The 17,899-nt window shown below is 36.2% G+C and overlaps 1 protein-coding gene across 1 annotated transcript; it reads left to right on the forward strand.

The window, feature by feature from the left end:
- Positions 1-7,366: 7,366 nt before the first annotated feature.
- Positions 7,367-8,460, forward strand: LOC306640085 (olfactory receptor 10A3-like; the record flags this gene model as incomplete). The annotated part of the gene is made up of 1 exon (XM_079103974.1): positions 7,367-8,460. The coding sequence occupies one exon, from the start codon at positions 7,367-7,369 to the stop codon at positions 8,345-8,347; it is 981 nt and encodes a 326-aa protein (XP_078960100.1). The 3' UTR covers positions 8,348-8,460.
- Positions 8,461-17,899: the final 9,439 nt, after the last annotated feature.

Raw genomic sequence — 17,899 nt, forward strand, 5'->3', positions numbered from 1 at the left:
CATTAATTAAGATTAGGTATACAGATTCTGCTACATGTAGGGTGTCTTATAATTTGCATTTGTTATTTGGGGATAGACCATTCATGCTTTTACTAATGAAATATGTACATTGGTCTTTTGGTTCATGATGGTTAACCTAGATAAAATTATTTTTATAGGGTTTTTATTGCATACTGAAATTAGTATAAACATTTGGATTGTTCACTTGTATGAATTCATTTAAAATTGATTAAATTTCTATTTAAGTAATTACAATGTGGAATGAGATCACATTATTTGTATCATAGTTAAGTATATGACTGTATTCCTACATCACTTATTCACTGGCTCTTGATGTGCGTCTGAGGCGATAGTAAATTAAAGGGGTCTTGGTAAATGGATGACCATGTAGTCTGGGTCAAGGGCTAGCCTTCCTCTCTGCTGCTGTGGTCACTTTTTTCTTATGGACATCTTGTCAACACTGGGATAGCTGCTGAGAGAGACAACTGAGTCTATTGCCACTTGACTGTTAATGTGGAAATGAAGACCTTCACCTTCTTGTCCACTTTGTATGTCCAGAACATGCTTCAACCCTGAACCTTATGCTGCCCAACTTTCTATTTTTTTTTTCAGGACCAAGCCAATAAACTCTTGTTTTAACTCTTGTTTCAGGAGCCTTACCGTTCTTTCCAATTCATTCCTTGCCAAACTTATATGAGATCAATCTCATTAGTATCCTCATTCCTTGAACTAATTTTTTAAACAAATTTTGATTTTGTAGGGGCATCGATTATGCATGTACTTGGTCTTTTCTGTTAGTTCCTCAAGTCTATAGTTTTCACTATAATTATTTGACTTTTATTCATTTTCATTTTACTTTGACGATTCTCTTTTCTCTATAACATTATCTCTCTGCAGTGTCTATTCTTTTAATAAATATTTTCAATTTGGGCATTGTATTTGTAATTTAAAAAAAATTTGTACTTCCCTTGAGCTCTGCCAGTTAATATTTCATCAGTTTTTATTTTTTGCCACGTGTCCCCTGAAAAAGCATACTTTTTGTTTTGTGCTTTCCTTTCATGAAAATAGTTACTTCAAACTGGTTCCTTAAAACACGTGTATTGTTACCTTAGGGGTAATGGTTTCATTGTCTCCATTCAGCAAAGAACTGAAGTACAGGACACAGAATTAGCAGATGAACTGAGATTTATTGCAAGTGATAGCAATGGACTTCTCCAAAGAGAAGGGGGTCTGGAGCCAGGAGTTCATTAGAGAAGTTTTAAATTGCATGTTTGTTTGTTTACTTATTTATTTATTGTTACTGGAGATTAAACCCAGGGGTGCTTTACCACTGAGCCACATCCCTAGCCCTTTAAAAAAAATTTATTTTGAGACAGGGTCTCACTAAGTTGCTTAGGACCTTGTTAAATTGCTGAGGCTGGTCTTGAACTTGCAATCCTCCTGTCTCAGCCTTCTGAGTCGCTGGATTTATAGGCATGTGCCACCACACTCAGCTGAATTGTTCTTTAAATGGTCTCTGAAATTCCTCCTGGAACCCTGTGGCTGTCTTAAACCTTGTTCAGTCTTTTTGTAACCTATATAATGTATCATTGTGTAAAGTGGGATGTGTATTGAATATTAAAGATATTAGTAATTAAGATTGGAATGGAATCAAATAACTTGTGACTGCTTCGGTCATGACACTAAATGAACCATGAGTACTTTCAGTGAATAAAAGCCATGCAAGTGATACAACTTGTAAAAAATTGTTATTCAATAATTACTGACATTGAGGAAAGACACAGATGTGTCCCATCTATGTTAATGGCATAGGTTGCTCAAGGCGCATTCCCAATCCCTGCCCTAAAAATAATCACTTTAAATTAGTTGTTGTGTATTTTTTCTGATATTTCTGATGAATGTAAAAACACTGATGTGTTTGTCTGTATATATAACATTTTTATAAAATAGAATAAGTTCATACCCTATTTTAAAACTTATCTTTCTTTGATTTATTTCCCTTTTTAAATTTTTGGAGTTTAATAAGGAATCATGTTTGCATGACTGATATGATTTTGAATTTATTAATATTTTCTTTCTGACAAAAATCTTCAAAATCACCACTGACTAAATAAAAACTTTATTATTTCAACATTCCCATATGTTTTTCTTTGCTGTCCATTTGCTCTCTTAAACTTTGAGAATGGTGGGATATGATCTCCATATGTGGACTATTTCTATGTCATTGATATATTGGCTTAGAATACAGATTAATATTAATTCTATTTCTTTTTATCATCTTAATGTATCCTAAAAAGTTTTTCACACTCTTTTCATTGAAATGTAATATACATGTGACAGTATAGGATCACTAATTTACATCATGGTGTTTTCTCACAAATCATCTATCACCTACAATGCTGGCAGTGACATCCAGATATAGCACACATCGGAACAACAGAAGCCCCTGTGGAATTTTATTGAGTGGGAGCAAGGAAAGCGCATGTTAAGCAGCACTTCCTATTTCTGGGGCATGAGACTGGATCATACCTGGACTTGTAAACCCACTATAGAGAGTGATTTAGGAGGGGTCCTTGAATTAGATTCTGTAAGTGAAAATCCCCTACCCTCAGGTTAGTGGTACATGTCCTACTGGATACAGATTGGAGAGAATGTAGTGGACCTAATACCTCCTTGGGGAAGAGACTAGGCTACAGTGCTCACTGCTCCAGAAATATGGAGTTAAATTTGTAGGAAAATAGTTCGGTGTAGGCAGTTGGAGCCCTTCAGCTTCCTTTTACAGCAGACAAAATTTGTTCCCAATTCAAAGGTGGAGGGGTTCCCAAAATTCAGTCTTGCGGGAAGCCATCCCATGACTAGCAAACAAAATCAGGCTTGGTTGACCATCAGACATGGAAACCTGGCTTTCAGGACCTGGCAGTCATGAGAGATTGTTTCAGATGGCCTTAAGTATGTGGTTTCCACATGGAGTGGCTCACTGCAGGAATTTTTGTGTCCTAGATGCACTACATGACTCGCTAAATGACTTCCTTAACTCCATCCCATCCTGTTTCTCATGGAGGAAGCTCCTATTTGTCCTCCTTTGATCTGTACTGCTATAAATAAGCCAAGTGTGGGCTTCAGTCTTTGTTAGAGCCAGTCCCTTACGGACAGCTCAATTGATCATGCCCCTGATTTAAAAGAGATAATTGTCTTCTATGGTTTTTTCTATTAAATAAGTTTCTTCGTAATTAACTTATAGCCAGCCCGTGTCTCCAACAGGAAGCCTTTTCCTCTCCCACAAGGGATGTATGGGGAGGCAGTCTGTTTCAGTATTGTTAAATATTGTTGGGAGCTTTAATGTTGCCAGGAGGAGAGAGCTTTCTTGAGAGGGAGACTTCTCCTAGGAACCAGAGATGAGAAGTAGAAAAGTAGAGTCTCAGTCCAGGCACATCACTTGAATGCTGGACAAAGTCAAACCTGCAGTTTCATTCAACTCTGCACTCAATTGAGACAGAGCCCATGGTTCCCTTTACTGCTTGAACCTCTTTACACTGAGCTCAGAGTCCCTGATTCTCATGTACACTCTGTGAGATTAATATCAGCATTTTCTTTTACAAAAGTAATAGAAGCAGAGAAGTCCAGTGATGTGCTCCAAGTCATCCTAGCCAATACAGATCTTTTGACTCCAAGACAAGAAGCTCTGGGCATGAAATCAACTGTAATAACTTTTCTCAAAAATTTCAGTGACTCTATATTTCTTCTGCAAAAATAAAAGTTCAGGGGGCAGGGGGATTATGGTTGGGATCTGGGATCTGGAATGTCCCATAAAGGGTCATGTATTTAAGGTTTGGTTTCCAACACAACAATGTTCAGAGATGGAGCTTTTGGGAAAGAGATTAGGTCACAAAGACTCTGATTCATCAGTGGATTAATAATTTGATGACATTGTGGGAAGGTGGTGAAAACCATAGGAGGTGGGACCTAGTAAAAGGACATAGTAAAGGGAGTCACCTTGGGGACTATGTTTTATCTCTGACCCCTTCATCTCTCTCCCTCTGCATCCTGGCCTCCATGAAGTCAACAATTTTGTTCCACAATGCCCTTCTACCATGATGTTCTGCCTCACCCCAGGCCCAAAGCCATGGAGCTAGCTGACCTTAGACTGCAACTTCTGTAACTGTGAGCCAAAATAAATCTTTCATCCTCTAAGTTGATTTTATCAGGTACTTTGTCACAGTTATGAAAACCAACTATGCAAGGGGAATCTAAACTTTCTACACAGATGCTTCACTCTTGCCTTATTTCCCACCATTGTCAAAACTGTGCTTTCTGTCCAGTCGAATCCTTGCCTCTGTCACCTGCCTTTGCTCACACCTTACCCCACCTCTCCTTTATTTTCCTTTTGAAAGATTCTTTCAGCCTCTGCAATCACCTCTAATTGGGAGATATCAGGTTGGAGTTGAGTCTCACGTGTACAGGCCTTCACTCCCTGTAGACATATGAAGAAGTGGTGTTCCACATGCATTCTCTTGAGCTTTCTCACTAGAGGGGCCAAGTTTAAGTCTCTAGCTATCATACAAAATACGACAAGGTCTATGGGAAGCATTCCAAGTTCTCTCCTGAAGGACTCACCAGGGCACATGATTTTATGTCATAGGAGGTTAAGAACCAGTGCACTGAATCACTTAATTGCATTTATGAACAGTTGTCTTTTGGTCAGTGGTGAACTGCTGGTAAAGTAGCATGCAAGTGACAGAGTCAGAGTCAATAGGTAAGACAGAACAGCTTCTGCTTCTGTGCCTGTTAGTGGATTTTTTCTTGAGAGTTCTCAGGGAGGGCTGGTGATGGGGTTGAAGACATACCTTTGTGCTCAGGGATTAGTTTCTTTCTTTCTTTCTTTCTTTCTTTCTTTCTTTCTTTCTTTCTTTCTTTCTTTCTTTCTTTCTTTCTTTCTTTCTTTCTCTCTCTCTCTCTCTCTCTCTCTCTCTCTCTCTCTCTCTCTCTCTCTCTCTCTCTTTTCTTTTTCTGAGAAAAGTACAGGTCACAAGTACAGACATAAGAACTTCACATGCACTAATTGTGAAATCCTAGAAGTTTGAAACTAGGGAACTTGATCAATAAGGCCCACGCTAACCATATATAATCAGCAGGCTGAAACCTAAGGAAATGAGCAACCTGCTTAAGTACCACTTGTCATAGTTACCTAAGACAACATCATGGTCTTTTAAGGTATAGAGAAAAGAGGGAACATAGCCAATTGTTCTTTACCACTCATGGTCTTTTTGTTGTTTTTCTTTATTTTTTAAGTGTGTTTTTTAAAAATTGATACATAGTAATTGTACATATTCATGATGTGCATACAGTGTGTCATTTAAATACATTTACACAATCTGTAATGATCAGGTCAGGGTAATTGGCATTTCTATCACCTCAGATGTTTATCATTTCTTTGTATTGAAAACATTCAAAATCCTCTCCACTAGCTATTTTGAAATGTAGCCATTAGTTGATGTCAACCATGGTTATCTTACTGTGCTATCAAAGATATGTTTATCCCATATATATTTTTAATCAATCTTATAAAATTTCTATTTTTTAAATGATACTCTAAATTCAAAACCTATTCACTTTAAGCATTTGGAAGTAAATACACATTGTTTGTTTTTTTTTTTAAACCATTGGAAATGAGTTTAAATATTTGATCCTGCATAGTACAGTTTAGCAATTTTAGGAGAGATTTGACATCCAAAATACATATAATTGTCATGGTTTGTACAAGCATTTGATTTGAATATATTAATATGGTCCAACTCAGGAATAAAGTGATTTGCCTTTTACTGTTGCTAATGTCCTACAGATCTGCACTGAGGAGATCATCTACCTTCAGCTGGCTGGGATTCTCTGTCCTGCTGGTTTCCTCAGCTCCCTGCTGAATTTCCTTTGGTTTTCAGAACATCAAAGAAGAAGTAGTGGGCTCCATTCTGGTCCAATTGTCATGTGCCTCTGACTTGAGCTAGTATGTCCTGCCCTGTGCCTTCCTCCTCCCACCTACTGGCCCTCCCACCGATGGCATCCTGTGATTGTGGCTGTCATCTCCATCTCCCTGTTCACATCTAATCTTTCCCTCATTTAAATGTTCTGAAGCACTTGTTATTACTTGCCAGTGGTTTCCCGGTTGTGTCATGTTCTGACTCACTTCTTTTGCAGTCCAATTTTTCTAATGTATTTTATTCATTTATTCTAGAAATACTGTCTTAACATCTGCTACAACCAGGGGATTCTTGTAGGCATTGTGTAGGCAACAGAGAAGCAAGTAAAATCTTTGCCTTCCAGGAGTTATGCTCTATTGGTTGGTTAGATTTTTATACATGTATATGTGATGTCAGTTGGTGACAATGAAAAGACAGCATGAGGTATAAAATGTAGACTTAGTGAGTCCTGGGGTGTAACAGTGTATATTTTATGTATCTCACTGTTGAGGTTCACAGCTATTTTGGGTAGTATGTGTAGGTCTCTTTTGAGCTCTGGACTCTACTGTGTTCTTGACTATACAGAGTCTAGAACATGGTAGGTGGTCAATCAGAGCTTGTTGAATAATTAGTAATTTCATGAGCCTTTAGATGATGAGAAGACTGGGGAGAGCAAAGAGAGAGACAAGAGGAGAGAGAGTGGAAATATTGAAACTATAGTTCCAGAATGACCAAAGACCTGGGCTTGTTCTTAAGTCATCTTGGTCAGAAGGATGGGTCTGGGAAATCTGGCCCTGAAAATTTCACATGCAGGTAATTGAATTGGCCATAAATCAATAAGCTTGAAGTCAATTCACACAGTGTAGTGGTGTTTCCTAAGACAGGTGCATCTGAAATATAACCCCCTTGAGTGTTCCCACAGAATGTTGTCACCATTAAGTATCACATTAACTCTATTTGAATGCAACTCATTTTGAATCCAAGGAATATTTTAAATCCATTTGTATGAAAATTACTATAAATGAACTATTAGATTATTATCAAAATTTGGGGGTTAACTTCTTCTACCTATCTTACATTTTATATTGTGGCTTAAATTATCCATATTCATATATGCATATAAAATTGAAAGAAATAAATGATGTTTGTAACAATGTTATTCAGTTGGAACTGGCATTACAAAATATGTATATTTACTTTAAGGATATATTTATTTTAAAAAAATATATGTACAAGTTGTAATAGAAATTTAATCTTATTTTGTATTTTTCAGACCTGCTTTCTAAACACAACCTTTTTACTTCTTTAATTTTGGATACATTCATTAATTCCACTATTTCATCCTCTGCCAGAATGTCTGTGCTGAATTCAGGCTGCTACTTACAACTGGACTGTGACTTTATTCTTTGTATACTATGTCTGTGAGAATAATACAGGGCTCCACTCCTGAAATGAGAAGACAGAATCAAAGCTCTGTGGTTGAATTCATCCTCTTGGGCTTCTCTAACTTCCCTGAACTCCAAGAGCAGATCTTTGGGGTTTTCTTGGTTATTTATCTGGTGACCCTGATGGGAAATGCCCTCATCATAGCCGCCATCTTGCTGGACCAGACCCTCCACTTCCCCATGTACCTGTTCCTGCAGAACTTATCTGTGGTGGAAGTGAGCTTCAGTGCAGCCATCATGCCTGAAATGCTGGTGGTCCTGACCACCAAGAGAACTACAATTTCTTTTGTGGGCTGTTTTACACAGACATATTTCATCATTCTTTTAGGGGGGACTGAATGTTTTCTCCTAGGGGCAATGGCTTATGACCGATTTGCTGCCATCTGCCATCCTCTGACCTACCCCATGATTATGAGCAAAAGTGTGTTTGTGAAATTAGTAATGTTCTCATGGGTGTCAGGGATCATGGTGGCGACTGTGACAACCACATGGGTATTTAGTTTTCCCTTTTGTGGCCCCAATGAAATTAATCATATATCTTGTGAAACCCCAGCAGTGCTGGAACTGGTATGTGCAGACACTTTCTTGTTTGAAATCTATGCTTTCACGGGCACCATATTGTTTATACTGCTTCCTTTCTTGTTGATACTCTTGTCATACCTTCGAATTCTCTTTGCCATCCTGAAGATGCCATCAACAACTGGGAGGCAAAAGGCCTTTTCCACCTGTGCTTCTCATGTCACATCAGTCACTCTTTTCTATGGCACAGCCAGTATGACTTACTTACTGCCCAAATCCAGCTACTCACCAGCAACCAAGAAACTTATATCATTGACTTACACGTTGCTCACGCCCCTGCTGAATCCACTTATCTACAGCCTGCGGAATGATGAGATGAAAAGGGCTTTGGTGAAATTATGGCAGAAAAAAGTGGCTTTCCAGATAGTCTGATTTAGTTAGGTGCCATGGAGTATTTGGTTTCTGCCTGAATGATCTCTATTTAAATTTAATATGTGGTACAAATGTTTTGCATTTCTTCATCTGAGTATGACTGTTTTGTTGAGTTTTCCGTATTTGGCCATATATCATGGCCATCTTTATGTGTTAACATTTCCTCATACTGGAAATAACTGCTTCATCAACAATTTGTTTAGATATGGCACTAATGGTGCCTGTTTTTTTTGTCATAGTAGACACTATTAAAATAAAGAAACTATATATATTTATAAATTTTGGGATTTTGAATTCTATTTTCTTTTGGAAATTGGGTTTGATGGGTCAGGGTCAAAGCATTAGTTTGTGACTTTTCATAGATGTTATTGTACTACTTTTGTAAATATTTTTAACTAGGTCCAATCAAACAAATATCCACTCTGTCCCACTATCTTTGGTCAAGCTCCTAAAGTCTACAAATAAAAATAAAAAATAGTGAATGAATAGAATATATTTATTAATGAATAGAAAAGAGCAACTATTTATTCAGAGAATCACAATTGCTCTTATTCAGTTATTTGGAGCTATTATAATTTGGGTATTAAAATTGCCAGAACATGCAGTTTTTTGATAACATCATGTGATTATTTCTGAAGGTCATTTATCATATGGCCTACTTTTCCACTTATAAACTATTTTTTTCTGAAACCAAGTTTAATTTCTTTAACAGGGGACATATGTCCCTAATCTGGCTAAGTAATATATGATTTTTTTTTTCCTGATGGTACACAGATATCATCTAACTGTGCCAATTTTTTGTTGTTCTTGAGTCGTACCTATATCTGTCTGTATCTTTTCCAGCATGGGCATTTTTGCAACATTGAAATGTAACAGTTCATTCTTGCTTCATATTTTAATATTACTACAAGAAATTGAAAGGTTTCCACTCACTGAATCGATATTAAAAGAATTAACACCACCCTTTATTTTTGTTCCGGAGGAGAAAATAGAATTGGTCATTTGTTTCTATGAAGCAATCTTTCAGTTGATGGAAAAACCCTTTTAGTTTCATATCTACCCCTTCCAAAAAATGAAGGTGGAGGTGCACATCTGACTAGTTTCAAAAAACCTTAAAGAGATCTCATCAGCAAAAGTCTGAAATCTTGTGGATAATATCTGATCATTGTGCAATATTATTTTCAGTTGGGCATCAAATAAGCATCCACATAAGGCTTTAATCGGATTCCATATCTTGATGTCCTGAAATCGTCTTCTCACAACTTTTAAAAAGAACCAGTTACGTAAGACTTATCAAGGCAAACTCTACCAATGAGCCATATCTCTGCTGTAAGACTTATCTAAAACAAAAAAAAAAAACAAGCCAAGAAAGTTAGACATTATTTTTTCTGTACAAACCATTTTTTCTGAAGAATACTTCTTTAAAAAAAATTTCTTAAGAAGTCCAAATATCAATGATATAGCCCCTGCTCTTGAAGGATTTGAATTCTATTAAATGGTCACTAGATATTGGAAGATTACTAAAGTAATATTGTTTTCAATTTCTTTGTTCTTTATGATAAATAAAAGCCTGCATCAGCAAGATGTTTATTGAATTACGCGCCGATAGGAAGTTAGGTTCCATGAATTCTAAATGTGTATGTGTATGCACACACATGTATCCAAGTATATGCCAGGATTTCATGCATTTGTGATGTTATTTGAGGAGACAGAAATGATCACTGGTAAATTTTGGCATAATTTTAGAATTTCATGTGATGAATGAAAATTGCTTCTACATTCCATCCATTATAGCTTAATCGTGCCACTTCCTTGTACTCCTCTCTGTGGTAGTTCTTAGTTTCAGTGCTGAGGCAGCCACTCAGTTGCCTACTGTATGTTCATTCTCTCTTTTCATTAATAACAAAGCCCCCTTTTCTAAGTAGTGTATCCAATTAAGTAGCCCATTTTCTATTTTCCCTTATAGATAAGGGTGCCTCTGATGTAGTTCTTATATGTAGGTGGACCTCCTTGGGTGGGGTCTTTATGAAACTCTTGTCAATTCAAGCATTGGAACAAAGAGGTCTCTGACATAAGGGTTTATTGAGCTGTTACAAAAGCTAGCCAAAGGTGAAAAGGACTGTTCCTGGGATAAATTCCAGAAGCTACCAGCAGCACAGCAAGAGAGTAGGTAGAAAAATGACTCCAGGATGTTTTATATGATATTTTGGGGAGAAGAAACATTAATCGTCTACAGTGAACCTAGAAGAAGTGGGAAGAATCCTGGAAGAGGAGGTTAATCCACAATCAGAAGCTTTTGCTATTTCTGGCTAGGTTGGTTCTAACGGCAGAATGTGGCATGGCCTTGATGGCTCATCTTCAGAAAGGAATGGGGAGTGGGGATTTTTTTTTCTCTCCTTTTTCTTTATCCTCGTTGATTTGGCTTGAAGCTGTGAGTTCAAATGACATTGTTTTATCTTTTTTCTTCTTCCATTCTCTGACCTGTAACTTCATTGGGACTTCTTGGATTCTCTTATCACTCTTTAAAAAGGAGAGTAACTTATTAAGGAGGACTTTCTGCTTTTTGTTCTGTCCCTTTTGTCTACCTGAAAGTAGCCAGGATGATAGAGGTGGAGCAGGTAGCTTGCTGCAAAAGTCACAAGAAAGATAGGGAAGGCCAGGCTTTAAAGAGGCTGAGTGGAAAACTTGAGGATCTTGGTTCTGTGATGGCATTGTGCCATGTCCCTCAAAATCCTGTTTTTTTTTTTTTTTTTTTACTGATTTTTACTTGAGAAATATACACCCTGCCTTTGTCTAGTCCACTCTTCACTAGGTTTTCTGTTATAGCAAAACCCAATCGAGACTGATATTGTTACCAAAGAATGTAAATTTGTAAAAATTTACATGGAGTGGATTATTTGGTGTTTTTATTCAAATGTACTTAAGCTTAAAGTTAGAAAAATGTAAAGTATGTTTTTCTGCTTAAATCTGAAAGACAAATATGGAACTGCAATTTGACAAGAAAAAAAAATGTCCTGGAAATTAAATAAAGTTATGGTTTTCTTCCAGAAAATCTAGGCAAATAGCAACCAGTACTTTAGACACATTTAAAGATATTGTAATCTTCCCACACTAAAGATAACTTAGAATAGATGTGATTAATAAAAGCAAGCCTGAAATGGAAAGCAAATTGCATACACAGCTTCATTTCAAATATAAAAGTTTATGCTTTTTTAAAAAAATATCCGAAAGTAATATATGCTGCTTAGAGAAAATATGCATGAGAAAAAAATGTCATTTAAAATTTCACCATGAAAAACTGCAATCATCGACATTTTGTTGAGTTCCTTTATGAGCATTTTTTCCATGTCAACATTCTTTATTGTTTTTTATATAACTTGAGTCACATTATTTCAGAACTGGGGCCTTCTGAGAAATTGACTCACTGTGAAGACCCCCTCTTCAAAACCCAATTCTTGTGATCAAGTTAGAAAGATTTCAGACATGTTGCTCAGAGTGACAGGAATGAGTTTATTGAGAGATAGGGAAAAGGGAAAGGGGGCTTTCTCAAGGGAGAGAGTGGGTCCTCTCAGAGAGAAGAGGGACAATGTGTGTCTCCTGTACCCCAATTTTAGTGGGAATCCCAGAGAAGTTTCCAGGGAGTCAGGCCCAGGTTCACCTCTTTACTTTTGACTGACAGCAGAGAGACATCAGACTTTCAAATCCCCTCTGTCATGGCAACTCTAGGTCTCCTTGACCCATGCTAACCAGTTCTAATTGGATTCGTAACCATACATTCTGGTCACAAAAGTCTCCTCCTTCAGGGTAACTTATTTCTTATTTTCTCAGGCCTGAATTTCTCCTGCAGATGACAGGCAGTTTGCTGAGAATTGACATATTCTGTCCACTGAGGAGGGGCAGGGCTGCAGGTAAATTGCTTCTTGGAAAAGAAAGCATGAAAGTACATGAAGGAGAATACAAAAAAGAAAAAGAAAATGGAGGCAGACCATGCAGAAATAGACCAGCGATGTATCATTCAGCACTTAAGGGGCACATCTTTTGGGGGAAAATGGCAGTGAGCCACCACCAGGGTCTGGGTTTTATAGAGCCTTAGCAGAGCCAGGTCATGGGAGGAGTTTTGGTGACGGGCTCATTTAGAGCGGCAGGGTAGGTAGGGGAACTGTAAGGAAGTCCCCCCCTGGGGCCTATTGTCCATATCCTTCAGTCAGCACAGTGACCCATTTTATAGAATCAGTCTTTTATCCTCATGTTTGCACCATTCACATCTGTCTGTTACCTAACAACATGACCATTCAAGTGTGTATTTTATTTGTTTCATTTATGTGAATAATTTACATATTGTATATATTGCCACAAAAATTTTACAAACATACATTTTCATTGCAACACTAGAAATAGTTTACTTACCTATTTCTTATTTTTAGATGTTTAAGATGCTTTGAGTAGGGCCTACTGGGAGGTGTTTGGGTTAAGGAGGGCATGCCCTCAAAGAGTAGCAGGTCCCTGTCCCTTTCTCTTTTTCTCTTTTATCACATTCAACCATGAAGTGATCCATCCTCCTCTGCCACAGGCTCCCACTATGCTGTGTTGCTTCACCACAGAATCAAAAACAAGGCCAATCTTGAAATGTAATCTACAAAACAGTGAGTCAAAATAAACTTCCTCTTTATAAAAAATGTGTAAAAATTTTCCAATAAATATATGGCTGCAATCACATGTGTGGAATTTTTCCTCCAGTATTTAGAATTATTTCCTTTAGGCTAGGTTTCAGAAAAGGAGTTTTTGGGTCCAAGATTTTACATGCTGTTTAAGTTCACATGCTGATACATGTGGTTAAATTGCCAATAAGGAAAGTTGTACTGGTTGACTTCTTCCATGTCAGTGTTCTAGAGTGTCTGCTTTGCTGGGTGGGACCCAGTATTATTTGCTTTTATTTATTTATTTATCTTCATACTGGGGATAGAAACTGGAATGGGGGCGTTTTACCAGTGAGCTACATCTCCAATTTTTTTTTTTTAATTTATTTTGAGACAGGGTCTTGCTAAGGCTCTAAATTGCTGAGGCTGGTCTTGAATGTGTGATCCTCCTGCCTCAGCTTCCAGAGTGGCTGAGATTACAGGCATATGCCACCACATCTGACTATATTATTTGCTTTTAAAGAAAATATTGCTCATTGTGTACATTTTTAAATTTCATTTGTTCTAATTATTTGTAGAATGCATTTATACATCTTGATAGATGGTACATAAATGAGTGTAAATCTCTCTTTTTTTATTATACATACTTCAGGATCATATTGGTCATGCAGTCATACATGTACACGAGGTAATAATGTCTGTTTCACCCTACTATCATTCCTTCCTGTATACCCTTTCCCCTTCCTCCCCTCCCCTCTACCAAATGTATAGTTACTCTGTTCTTGCCTATCCTCCACCTATTGTGAGTTAGCTTCTGCATATCAGAGAAAACATTTGGTCTTTGGATTTTTGGGTTTGGCTTATTTCACTTAGCATGATATTCTCTAACTCCGTCCATTTACCAGCAAATACCAGAATTTCTTTCTTCTTTAAAGCTGAGTACTATTTCATTGTGTATATGTATGATTGAATACATATATATGTGTGTGTGTGTGTGTGTGTGTGTGTGTATCACATTTCTTTATCCATTCATCTGTTGAAGGTTGGTTCCATAGTTTAGCTATTGTGAATTGAGCTGTGAATAAACATTGATATGGCTGTGTTATTATAGTGTGTTGATTTTAAGTCTTTTGGGTATAAACTGAGGAGTAGATAACTGGGTCAAATGGTGGTTCCATTTCAAGTTTTCTGAGGAATCTCTGTACTGTTTTCCATAATGATTGCACCAATTTGCATTCCCACCAGCAATGTATGAGTGTACCTTTTTCCCACATCCTTGCCAACATTTATTGTTGCTTGTAGTCTTGATAATTGCTATTCTGATTGGAGTGAGATGCAATCTCAGAGTAGTTTTGGTTTTTATTTCTCTAATTGCTAGAGATATTGAACATTTTTTCATATATTTGTTGATTGATTGTATATCTTCTTCTGTGTTATGTCTGTTCAGTTCCTTAGCCCATTTATTGATTGGGTTATTTATTTTTTTGGTGTTAAGTTTTTGAGTTCTTTATATATCCTAGAGATTAATACTTTAGCTGAGGTGCATGTGGTAAAGATTTTCTCCCAATCTGTGGGCTCTCTCTTCACACTATTGGTTGTTTCTCTTGCTAAGAAGAAGCATGTTAGTTCGAGTCCATCACATTTATTGATTCTTGATTTAACTTCTTGCGCTTTAGGGGTCTTGTTAAGGAAGTCATGTCCTAAGCTGACATGGTGAAGATTTGGGCCTGCTTTTTCTTCTAGAAGTCACAGGGTCACTGTTCTAGTGCCTAAGTCTTTGATCCACAGTGAGTTGAGTTTCATGTAGAGTGAGAGATAGAGTTGTAATTTTATTTTGTTACATGTGGCTTTCCATTTTTCCCAGCACCATTTGTTGTATAGGATATCTTTTCTCCAAAGTATGATTTTGGTGCCTTTGTATAATAGGAGATAACTGTATTTATGTGGATTTGTCTTTGTGTCTTCTATTCTGTACCATTGGTCTACATGTCTGTTTTGGTGCCAGTACCATGCTGTTTTTATTACTATAGCTCTGTAGTATGTTTGAGGCCTGGCATTGTGATGCCTCCTGCTTCACTTTTCTTGCCAAGGATTACTTTGGCTATTCTGGGTCTATTTTTTTCTAAATAAATTCTAATAAATTTCTAGTTTTATGAAAAATGTCATTGAAATTTTAATTGGAATTGTACTAAATTTGTATAACGTTTTTGGTAGTATGACCATTTTGACAATATTAATTCTGCCTATCCAGGGGTATGGGAAGTCTTTCCATCTACTAGTGTCTTCTCCAATTTCTTTTTTTAGTGTTCAGTAGTTTTCATTGTAGAGATGTTTCACCTCTTTTGTTAGACTGATTCCCAAGTTTTTTTTTTTTTTTTTTTTGAGGTGATCGTGAATGGGGTAGTGTTCTTTATTTCTCTTTCAGTGGATTCATTACTGATGTATAGGAATGTGTTTGATTTATGGGCATTGATTTTATATCCTGCTACTTTGCTGAATTCACTTATTAGTTCTACAAGTTTTTTGGTGGAATTTTTTGAGCTTCCAAATGTGGAATCATATCATTGGCAAATAGTGATAGTGTGAGTTCTTCTATACCTATTCATATGCCTTTAATGTCTTTTTTCTAATTGCTCTGGCTAGAGTTTCAAGGACAAAGTTGAATAAAAGTGGTGAAAGAGGGCATCCTTTTCTTGTCCCAATTTTTAGAGGGAATGCTTTCAATTTTTCTCCATTTAGGATGATGTTGGCCTTGGGTTTAGCATATATGGCTTTTATGATGTTGAGGTATGTTTCTACTATCTCTAGTTTTTCTAGTGTTTTAAACATGAAGGGGTGCTGCATTTTGTCAAATGCTTTTTCTGCATCTATTGAGATGATCATATAATTATTGTTTTAAGTCTATTGATATGATGAATTACATTTATTGATTTCTGTATGTTGAACCAATCCTGCATCCCTGGGATGAACCCCACTTGATCATGGTGCACTATCTTTTTCATATGTTTTTATATGCAAGTTGCCAGAATTTTATTGAGAATTTTTGTGTCTATGTTCATGAGGGATATTGGTCTGAAGTTTTCTTTCCTTGATATGTATCTGTCTGGTTTTAGTATCAAGGTGATATTAGCCTCATAGAATGAGTGTGAAAGGGTTCCCTCCTTTTTTTTTTCACTTTTTTTAAAGTTGTAAACAAATGGGATACATGTTGTTTCTCTGTACATGGAGTAAAGGTGTACCATTTGTGTAATCATAAATTTACATAGGGTAATGTTGTTTGATTCATTCTGTTATTTTTCCCTTCCCCCCACCCTCACACCCCTCTTTTTCCTCTATGCAGTCCTTCCTTCCTCCATTCCCCCCCTTTTTTTTAATGAAATAATTTGAGGAGTTTTGGTGTTAATTCTTCTTTGAAGGTCTTATAGAACTTGGCTGAGAATCTGTCTGGTCCTGGGCTTTTCTTAATTGGTAGGCTTTCAATGGCATTTTCTATTTCACTACTTGAAATTGTTCTGTTTAAATCATGTGACCTCCTGATTCAGTTTAGGTAAGTCATATGTCTCTAGGAATTTGTTAGTCTTCAATACTTTTTATTTTATTAGAGTATACATTTTCATAATAGTTTCTAATTATCTTCTGTATTTCAGTTGTGCTGTTGTGATGTTTCCTTTTTCATCACATATTTTAGTAATTTGGGTTTTCTCTTTTTTTCTCTTTTTTAGTGTGGCTATCAATTTTATTGATTTTTTTCAATGAACCAACTTTTTGTCAATTTTTTAAAATTGTTTCTTTTGTTTCAATTTTGTTGATTTCAGCTCTGATTTTAATTATTTCCTGTCTTCTGTTTTTGGTGTTGATTTGTTCTTCTTTTTCTAGGGTTTTGAGACGTAATGTTAGGTCATTTATTTGTTGACTTTTTATTGTTTTAATAAATGAGTTCAATGCAATGTACTTTCCTCTTAATATTGTCTTCATAGTGTCCCAGAGATTTTGGTATGTTGTATCAATAATCTCATTTACCTCCACGTATTTTTTCATTTCATCCTTGATTTCTTCTACTATCCATTTATCATTCAATAGTGTATTATTTAGTCTTCATGTGTTAGAGTAAATTCCGTTTTTTATTTTATCATTGATTTCTAATTTCAGTTTATTATGATCTGATATAATGCAGGGTATTATCTTTATTTTTTTTTTGTATTTACTAAGAGTTGCTTTGTGGTGTAAGATATGGTCCATTTTAGAGAAGAATCCATGTATTGCTGAGAAAAAAGTATATTCACTCACTGATGGATGAAATATTCTATATGTGTATTTAAGTCTAAATTATTGATTATATGATTTAGTTCTATAGTTTCTTTATTTAGTTTTTATTTAGAAGATGTGTCCAGTAGTGAGAGAGGTGTGTTAAAGTCACCCAGTATTATCATGAGGTGGTCTATTTGATTCTTGAAATTGAGAAAGTTTTGTTTAACGTACATAGATACTTCATTGTTTGGAGTATAAATATTTACAATCATTATGTATTGCTGCTGTATAATTCCCTTTAGTAGAATGAAATGACATTCTTTGTCCCTTATGATTAACTTTGACTTGAAGTCCACTTTATCTGATATAAGGATGGAAAACCCTGCTTGTTTATGCAATCCATATGTATGATATTTTTTCCCATCCTTTTACCTTCAGTCTGTGGATGTCTTTGCCTGTGGGGTGAGTCACTTGGAGACAGCATATTGTTGGATCTTGTTTTTTAATCCAGTCTGCAAGTTTATGTCTTCTGATTGATGAGTTTAGGCCATTAATATTTAAGATTATTACTGAAATATGACTTGTATTCCTGGTCATTTTGGTTTATTTATGACTTTTAATTTGATTTAGTTTCTCTTTTGACTATTCCTTTAGTGTAGTTCCTCCC

The sequence above is a fragment of the Sciurus vulgaris genome (genome assembly GCF_902686455.1).
Source record: "Sciurus vulgaris genome assembly, chromosome: 11".
Classification (NCBI taxonomy): Eukaryota; Metazoa; Chordata; class Mammalia; order Rodentia; family Sciuridae; genus Sciurus; species Sciurus vulgaris.